Raw genomic sequence first — 9,192 nt, forward strand, 5'->3', positions numbered from 1 at the left:
CCCCCCCCCCACCCCCCTCGAACGTAAACCTGGCGCCGCCACTGGCCATAGTACCTCTTTCGGGATACGTTTGGTAGATATATCTAATACAAATTACAAAACTTACCTCCCTTGGGTGTAAAGCTGGAGTTATTCCATGAGCTGGTAGAATTGGGAGACCCAGTACCAGAAGTACAATTACACTGAAGCATCTGAGATTGGAGAGCCCATTGTTTCAGTTTCAGGGACGATAACTCCATCTGTATCCATTCTAAATCCTTTTCAACAGATTCATATTCAACTTGCTGTCCGGGAAGTTCTTTAGCAGACGACAATAATTCTTGGAGAGAGATATCGTCAATGTTCTGACTCTTGTTCAGCCAAACGTATGAAACTTTTGTCGTCTGTCTCAGAGGAGGGCTACCATTTGTGCTGAACGTTTCGATCTTTTTCTCTAAATCCAGAGTTTGATTGTTCAAGTAATCCATATGATGAGTTAAATTTGAGAACGTCAGCTCAAAATATTCGATGGTGTTTTTTATATCCTGTTCCGATGAAGATTGTAGACTTTCTAACTTATTCAGTCGTCCTTCAATAATCTTGATTTTCAGAGGAGAAACGAGGGATTTCTTCAACTGAGATATGTTTCCTGTGATTTCTAAGAGCGTTTGATCCTGTTCATCCAGTCTGTGAGTAATGGCGGACAATTCCTCGGCGTTTTCAGCAACTTGGATCGCCATTTTGGACATTCTCGATTCACAAGCTTCTATTTTCTTTTCTAAAGTTTTAAACTTGTTGCTGACCAAACCTCGCTCTTCAACCAACATGGCGATATTTAACTCCATGTCCTGCTTGTCAGCTTTCAGATAGTCTATCTGATATTGAAAAGAATCAAAGATGGCCACAAAATCAAATTCTTGATGAGATTTTAATACATTTTCTATAGAAACACTTATAAAGAGAGTAAATAAGTAACAATATATAAGAGTCGCCATTTTGTATAGCCACCAAGTTCCATTTGGTATAATTTGGGCTAATTAAATTAATTTGACTTGTAAACTATTTAGGTCGATGCTTCGATAACAGTGTATTGCGTTTCAGTTTAGTTTATTTGGTATTTGACTATCGTTAGATAATTTCAACCAGTAGCACTCTCGTGTGACTTTTCTTTTTATGTTTAAAAGAGTGAATAGCCCCTTTTACACCAGGCCGCTATAACATGTACCCTGTTACATTACAGTATACTCAAGTGATCTGAGAATGGTTCTTCAGTGCAGTGTAAATGAAAAGCGTTCTTGGAACGGTTATCTGTAGAACTCTTCTTGAAGAAGTTAAATTTAACCTTTGTAGTCACCGTAATGTAATCGAAGACTATCTAGAAATTTGAGAAAAAATAGTTGGCCAGGCAAGTTAACATACGCCCACTGGCAGCAGTCAGAAATGATAAAACAGTCTTTGGTGACTAAAGTACCAATTTTTCATATTAAAGAAATTTTAATAGTTTGAATTCAATGATATATATATTTACTGCCAGTTATTTAATTTATGCTCAGAAATACCACCAAATTTTTAAATATAGCTAATAGAGTGAAACGTCAAGTCAGACACGATATTTCAAATTATTAAATAACACAGCTCTAATATTAAGGGCAAAACTTAAAAATTGTTAATAGAGAAATTGTCAAAAGATCTCATCAATATAAATAAAAAAGACGTAAAACTCATTTCATTTCCTTTATCAACATAAATCATCACTCCAAATTTACAAAAAATCTAAGTCAAGGGCTATAACTCAAAAACCTCTCATCGAAAAATCGTCAAATTTGAACTTGACCAAGATCTCATCATTATAAATGATCCCACCAAATTTCATTTAAATCAGATGAACACTAATTTCTGTTGTGCTCATGATCAAATTTTGACGCGTTTTTCGTAAGTCAAGGGCAATAACTCAAAAACCGTTCATAGAAAAATCGTTGACGATCTCATCAATATAAATGAGCACACCAAGTTTCATTAAAATCAGATGAAAACTGTAGTCTCCATTGTTGACGCGTTTTTCATAAGTCAAGGGCAATAACTCAAAAACCGTTCATCCAAAAATTCGAACTTCACCAAGATCTCATCAGTATACAAGACCACACCAATTTTCATTAAAATCAGACAAAAACTGTAGTCTCTATTGTGTTCACAAGAAATGTTGACGGACTGACGGACAGGGGCGACGGCAATATACGTCCACATTTCCATGTGGACGTATAAAAACAGAACTCAAATATCTGTCATAGGTTAGGAATAAACGATTGTCCGCTCTATAGGCCTCATTGACCGAAAATGCCAAACACCTAATTTTGCTAAATAGCCCAATTTTGCTCTACTGGTTTAAACTACCAAGTCTGTTGGTGATCAGTAATGTCAGTCAGTCTACTGGGTGTATATTGTTTAAACTATCAAGTCTGTTGGTGCTCAGTAATGTCAGTCAGTCTACTGGGTGTATATTGTTTAAACTACCAAGTCTGTTGGTGATCAGTAATGCCAGTCAGTCTATTGGGTGTATATTGTTTAAACTATCAAGTCTGTTGGTGATCAGTAATGTCAGTCAGTCTACTGGGTGTATATTGTTTAAACTACCAAGTCTGTTGGTGATCAGTAATGTCAGTCTACTGGATGTATATTGTTTAAACTACCAAATCTGTTGGTGATCAGTAATGTCTGTCAGTTTACTGGGTGTATATTGTTTAAACTACCAAATCTGTTGGTGATCAGTAATGTCAGTCAGTCTACTGGGTGTATATTGTTTAAACTACCAAGTCTGTTGGTGATCAGTAATGTCAGTCAGTCTACAGGGTGTATAATGTTTAAACTACCAAATCTGTTGGTGATCAGTAATGTCAGTCAGTCTAGTGGGTGTATATTGTTTAAACTACCAAGTCTGTTGGTGATCAGTAATGTCTGTCAGTCTAGTGGGTGTATATTGTTTAAACTACCAAGCCTGTTGGTGATCAGTAATGTCAGTCAGTCTAGTGGGTGTATATTGTTTAAACTACCAAGTCTGTTGATGATCAGTAATGTCTGTCAGTCTACTGGGTGTATATTATTTAAACTACCAAGTCTGTTGATGATCAGTAATGTCAGTCAGTCTACTGGGTGTATAATGTTTAAACTACCAAGTCTGTTGGTGATCAGTAATATCAGTCAGTCTACTGGGTGTATATTGTTTAAACTACCAAGTCTGTTGGTGATCAGTAATGTCAGTCAGTCTACTGGGTGTATAATGTTTAAACTACCAAGTCTGTTGGTGATCAGTAATATCAGTCAGTCTACTGGGTGTATATTGTTTAAACTACCAAGTCTGTTGGTGATCAGTAATGTCAGTCAGTCTACTGGGTGTATATTGTTTAAACTACCAAGTCTGTTGATGATCAGTAATATCAGTCAGTCTACTGGGTGGATATTGTTTAAACTACCAAGTCTGTTGGTGATCAGTAATATCAGTCAGTCTACTGGGTGTATAATGTTTAAACTACCAAGTCTTTTGGTGATCAGTAATGCCAGTCAGTCTACTGGGTGTTTATTGTTTAAACTACCAAGTCTGTTGGTGATCAGTAATGTCAGTCAGTCTACTGGGTGTATATTGTTTAAACTACCAAGTCTGTTGATGATCAGTAATGACAGTCAGTCTACTGCGTGTATATTGTTTAAACTACCAAGTCTGTTGGTGATCAGTAATGTCAGTCAGTCTACTGGGTGTTTATTGTTTAAACTATCAAGTCTGTTGATGATCAGTAATATCAGTCAGTCTAGTGGGTGTATAATGTTTAAACTACCAAGTCTTTTGGTGATCAGTAATGTCAGTCAGTCTACTGGGTGTTTATTGTTTAAACTACCAAGTCTGTTGATGATCAGTAATGTCAGTCAGTCTAGTGGGTGTTTATTGTTAAAACTACCAAGTCTGTTGGTGATCAGTAATGTCTGTCAGTCTACAGGGTGTATATTGTTTAAACTACCAAGTCTGTTGATGATCAGTAATGTCAGTCAGTCTAGTGGGTGTATATTGTTTAAACTACCAAGTCTGTTGGTGATCAGTAATGTCAGTCAGTCTACAGGGTGTATATTGTTTAAACTACCAAGTCTGTTGATGATCAGTAATGTCAGTCAGTCTACTGGGTGTATATTGTTTAAACTACCAAGTCTGTTGGTGTTCAGTAATGTCAGTCAGTCTAGTGGGTGTATATTGTTTAAACTACCAAGTCTGTTGATGATCAGTAATGTCTGTCAGTCTAGTGGGTGTATATTGTTTAAACTACCAAGTCTGTTGGTGATCAGTAATGACAGTCAGTCTACTGGGTGTATATTGTTTAAACTACCAAGTATCCATCAGGGTACTAATCAACCCTGCCCTGTCAGTTCCTGAATGTACATTTATCTCAACTCAACTGAAGTATAATAAAGTCAAGGACTGAATAAATTTTCTGTTTTATTCTATAAACATTTTATACAGATTTTAACTTTAACAAAATAATTCTGTTTCAACACTTTCTATACTTTCTGATTCACATGAATTTAGATAAACCTATATCTTACTATACACATGGATTTGAATTTTGACGGTGAGCTGTGAACACTATTACTGAACAGTTTAGGTAAAAAATTCCCGTTTCTGAGACTAAGGTACGATTGGTCAAAAAATACTTTTAAGTTTCTAAAAAACGGCCGCAATTCATTTTGGATGAAACTGATACCCGTATAGTAAAATGGTACATAGAGTTATTTCCCTTCATCTTCTTGATCACTATACATAATAATATTTCTTCTTTTCATTTTGACACGCTTTGTTGTTGGACTTTCATCTGAATCTGACGCTCGCTTCTCTGATTTCACAGATCCTTCTTCAGCTGACGAGTCTTGACTTGAATTCTCTCCCCTTGGTGACATCATTTCCTGTTCTAATTTACAGTCCAATACTGGTTTGGAGGAAAATTCTCCTTGAGGACTTGGATTAAGTTCTAACGAGGCTTCAAATTGATGATTGATTTGAGTTTTGGAGGTATGTCTGGACAAATTTGGTGTGGATGTAATATTTTTATTAGCTGTTTCATCATCCGAACCTTTATCACTGTCCGAAATTTTCTCTGCTTTTTGCATCTCGAGAATTTCTTTAATTTCATCTTCTTCATCGACTGTCGCGTCTGCTGGAGTCATGGAATTAAACGACGTGTCACTGACACTTTCTGATGACAGTTCGCTGTTATTCAACACAGACACGGAGAACGACTCGTTAACACTATTATTCACATCACTTTCACTGTCAAGGTCATCCACGTCATCATCATCATCATCATTCTCAAGGTCATCTGGACTTATTGTAGGAATCGAGTAAATTTTCAAGGTAGAATCTTTGCCCAGAAACACTGCATTAGGGTCAGTGAGGTCCAACATTGTACATAATAAGGTGGTTTGAGGATTAATGATGACCCCAGGACGTGTTTTACAGTTAGGTTGATTATAATCATGGGGTGGTACAGTCTCCTCAAAATTATCTGGAATAGTCAAATCATCACCGAAATCATCTTTAATAGCTTGTATATCATCAGCAGTTATCTTGAAGTCATATCTGAAACAAATAACATAATTAAATTCTTAAATTTGAACTCTACATAAATAAACAAAATACTAACGATGCAAATCGCAAAACAAAACCTGAAATCCAAACAATATATTGGCGAAAAATTAGTAACAGTTAATGAACTTTTAATATGAGGAAGTAATATCAACCATAAGTACGTATTTCATAATGAAAAGTAGTATCAGGAATCTAACATTGCTATATTGTTTAAATGGTGGGAGAGATTTAGTGTGAACACTATACCAACTCCAGAAAACATTTAAGTAACATCAGAAATTGTTCTGATTCAAACTTAAGAAAAGGGTAACCTTCAAATTAACCAAAAATACAAATAGAAAAGGCAACCAGCTAATCTATCATCAGGCATCTGTTTCTATCAATGGTTGACTCTCTCTATAATAGTATATATATGAGAAGGTGTCACGACCATCTCCGATTGTTTTAGACAACATCAGATACTTGAGTGTATAATTTTGTATGGCCACCCATTCAGTCTTAAGTTTTTGTCCAATATCCAAAGTTTTATTTTTTTAATTTTCAATCTGAAGTAAAGAGAAGCTAAACTTGAACAATTAATACATCATGATTTAAACCATACCTTTCATTGCTGCCAATGCCTGGCATAAAACAGGAGGCGGGGCCAAGATTCAATAGATGATTGGTCTGTTTAATAATTGACAGCCATTCTGGATCTAGTTGTAATTTGAGAGGAATGTTGTTGTCATGGGGAATATCTATAACCTACAAATTAATCAATATTTATATCAGTTGTCATTGGTAATAATATTTAATTCTATCAACAATAGCATGAATTAATGTATATGCTAATGTTTATCTATGTAACTAGGAGCTCAAAAGCTAATATTGTATTTTATGTACATTCGCATACCTGAAGAACTGCAAAAGCTTAAAGACATGAGCAAATTTTTTAGTTTCCAAATTCTGTTAATTTTTTAGATATGTTCATATCCAAACTTACATGAAATTCAATTATTACTGTATAAATGAAGATCTTATATTTTCAAAAGAAAAAATAAACAAATTTATCACAATAATACAAGGGCAATAACTCTATTTACCTGTAAGAAATTGCGTCGAGGAAGACACTTATCTAATGATAAAAACTTGGTTAATTTTTCTTCTTCACCATTATTAGTCTGTAAAATATAAAACACATAACAAACCAAAAAATATTCAACAGATAGAGAGACTCTTATGATTCTTACAATTTATGAAAGCAACAGAACATTCAATACAAGTTGGAACAGAGTTAGAACGTGTTCCTGCAGACAGAATTCAAAATGGCAGAGAAGAAAATAGATGGGAATATTAGGAATGTCACACTGTTCGATTGGGGGTAGAATTGCATATGATGGAACCTGATCTGAATTTTCCAATCGAGTGCTACCATGAGCTCTGTAGGCATCAAGTTGGGTTGTCAACTACTAAACAAAGGTGCAATGCTAAATGTTTTTGATGTTAATCTGACATGAACTTTCAACCCCAATCTGCAAAAACTTGATGATTTACCTGATGTTGTACAATAGCTGGAAATTTAACATGTAGATGAGCAGCAAACCAATAATCTGGTTTTAAAACATGTAACAATTCTTCATTAGGTTCACTTCCTAGCTTATTCTGTTCTATTTCCTCAGCGAAAAATGATTTTTTGCGTAATAATTCTTTGACGTTACCATAGTTATAAATACCACGAGGCCAGTCATGTGACAGGAAAATATCGATGGGTCTTGATACCTGTAAACATAAGAGATATTTCAAGTTTCATAACTGGGGCTATGTTTTGGACCCTCTTTCTCATGTGAAGAAAAAGTGAAAGTCTACAAATAGAGAGAGAGTATTGCTGCATTGTATTCTCAGAAGTTTCCAGGGGAGCTTATTCTGGAAAACTTAACTTAAGATGATTTTATTGTTGCAATCATCTGATCAATCAATAAAATTAATTTTAAGTTTTGTTTTATTATCCAGTCAGATTACTGGATTAGGATTTATTTGGAGAATATGAGGAATTCCAGGTTAGATGTAGTAATTAAAACCACTGATATATAATGGGAAGTTATAGAACACATTATAATAAGCAAGTTGGAAGTGTGCAAGTTTCAGGCTATATAATGTGTACGATGGTAACAGATAATATCAACTTTGTAACAAAATCTATAATGTCCTATAAATGTAAGATAGATATAAGCTTATATTTTAATTCTATTACTAGTATAAGGTTTTATAAGAGATACTCTGTTACAGAAGCACTGGCCTAGGTCACAAGTAGGGACTATGGATTTCAGTATTAGAATACATCAATTTGATAAGAAGTACCTCCTTCTGGAGAGATTTACAAGATAAACAAATAATTCAGAAATGCAAAGCTTTTGCTTCAGCTACTAGTTGTATTTATAATAATGGTCCTATACTGAACATGGTTTTTAATGTTAGCTGGTTGAAAGTTGGCCCAATTTTAACAATAGTTAATGGATAAATAACAATGACCAGTTCTTGACCACTGCTTTCACTCACCTGTTTAAACCTAAACACTTCCAGATTCCTCACATGATAGACTGAACGTTTTGTACTTTCATTATACGGTGGTCTTTCAAAATGTCCTCTAGTATAGTTTTTACTATTATATATACCAGATAGGCCTGCTATCCTGATACCTCCAAACTGGATAATATTAGCATAACCTGTAAGAAAATAATAATATAGAACCTTTATCTCATTTTAATAACACAAATAATCTGACATTTTAAATGTTAACAATACACAGGTGGCCTGTATAGAGGTAAATTAAGAGGTGGCCTCTTTTTAGAGGTAACCAAATAATAGACCTCTTTTTGGGGTGAACCAATTTAGGGGTAAATAAATATATGGCATCTATTTAGGGGTAAACACAATCTGGCCTCTATTTAGGGGTAAATAAATATCTCGCCTTGATTTTTTGGAGTAAGAAGCTATTTTTCTTGCATTTAAGAAATGAAAACAAATTTCCTCATACCCATATAATAGATATTTTTAGCCACCCAGCCACCATAGGTTAATTCTTGAAGATAATTTGAGGCTTCGTGATTCCCACCAATAAAAACTGTTAAAACTGGAGCAACTTTTTCTCCACTGTAATATCTGAACAAAAAAAACAAAAACATAACAATCTGTGTTGAAAACTTTAATTTGAGCTTCATTTGAAATAACTGGCCTGTTCTTCTAATATTTGTGTTGAAATCACAACCCTCTAGGCTAAGAAGTACCATACCTATCCCCAAATTTAACAGTTGCTTGGAGTATGTATCAGGTTCTGTTAGCAATCCCTAGGATCGACTGTGGTAAGAAGTAAAATATCACAAACAAGTTCATAACAATACAATTCAAAATACTTACTTATAAAATGTGTTGAGTTTTTGAAATTTTTGTGGAACTGCCATACATTGCAAATCACTGGAATTCCTGACAGCCTGGAAATCTCCACAGATCAATAAAATATCCACTTTCATATCATTTCGTTTCTGGAGGTATTCGATAGTCTCGTAGATTTTATCAAGTTCCCCATGACAACAACCTTCCACTGCAATCTTCAT

The 9,192-nt window shown here is 34.7% G+C and overlaps 3 protein-coding genes across 3 annotated transcripts in view; 1 reads left to right on the forward strand and 2 right to left on the reverse strand.

Annotated features, from left to right (window-relative positions):
* LOTGIDRAFT_174865 (hypothetical protein) overlaps positions 1 to 974 on the reverse strand; it is a gene marked incomplete at both ends in the record, with an annotated part of 2,639 nt that extends 1,665 nt beyond the window's left edge. The window contains one exon of the mRNA XM_009054725.1: positions 107 to 974. Coding sequence (XP_009052973.1) covers positions 107 to 974 — 868 coding nt within the window. The remainder of the gene's footprint in view (positions 1 to 106) is intronic.
* A 1,859-nt stretch (positions 975 to 2,833) lies between these two features.
* LOTGIDRAFT_174866 (hypothetical protein) lies at positions 2,834 to 4,393 on the forward strand (the record flags this gene model as incomplete). The annotated part of the gene is made up of 1 exon (XM_009054726.1): positions 2,834 to 4,393. The coding sequence occupies one exon, from the start codon at positions 2,834 to 2,836 to the stop codon at positions 4,391 to 4,393; it is 1,560 nt and encodes a 519-aa protein (XP_009052974.1).
* A 1,007-nt stretch (positions 4,394 to 5,400) lies between these two features.
* On the reverse strand, positions 5,401 to 9,192 carry LOTGIDRAFT_63389 (hypothetical protein; the record flags this gene model as incomplete). The annotated part of the gene is made up of 7 exons (XM_009054714.1): positions 5,401 to 5,593; positions 6,204 to 6,346; positions 6,685 to 6,762; positions 7,136 to 7,360; positions 8,138 to 8,304; positions 8,616 to 8,740; positions 8,996 to 9,192. Coding segments are annotated over 7 exons (1,128 nt in total), but the record flags the coding sequence as incomplete, so codon positions are not given.

The sequence above is a fragment of the Lottia gigantea genome (assembly GCF_000327385.1).
Source record: "Lottia gigantea unplaced genomic scaffold LOTGIsca_222, whole genome shotgun sequence".
NCBI classification, from domain to species: Eukaryota; Metazoa; Mollusca; class Gastropoda; family Lottiidae; genus Lottia; species Lottia gigantea.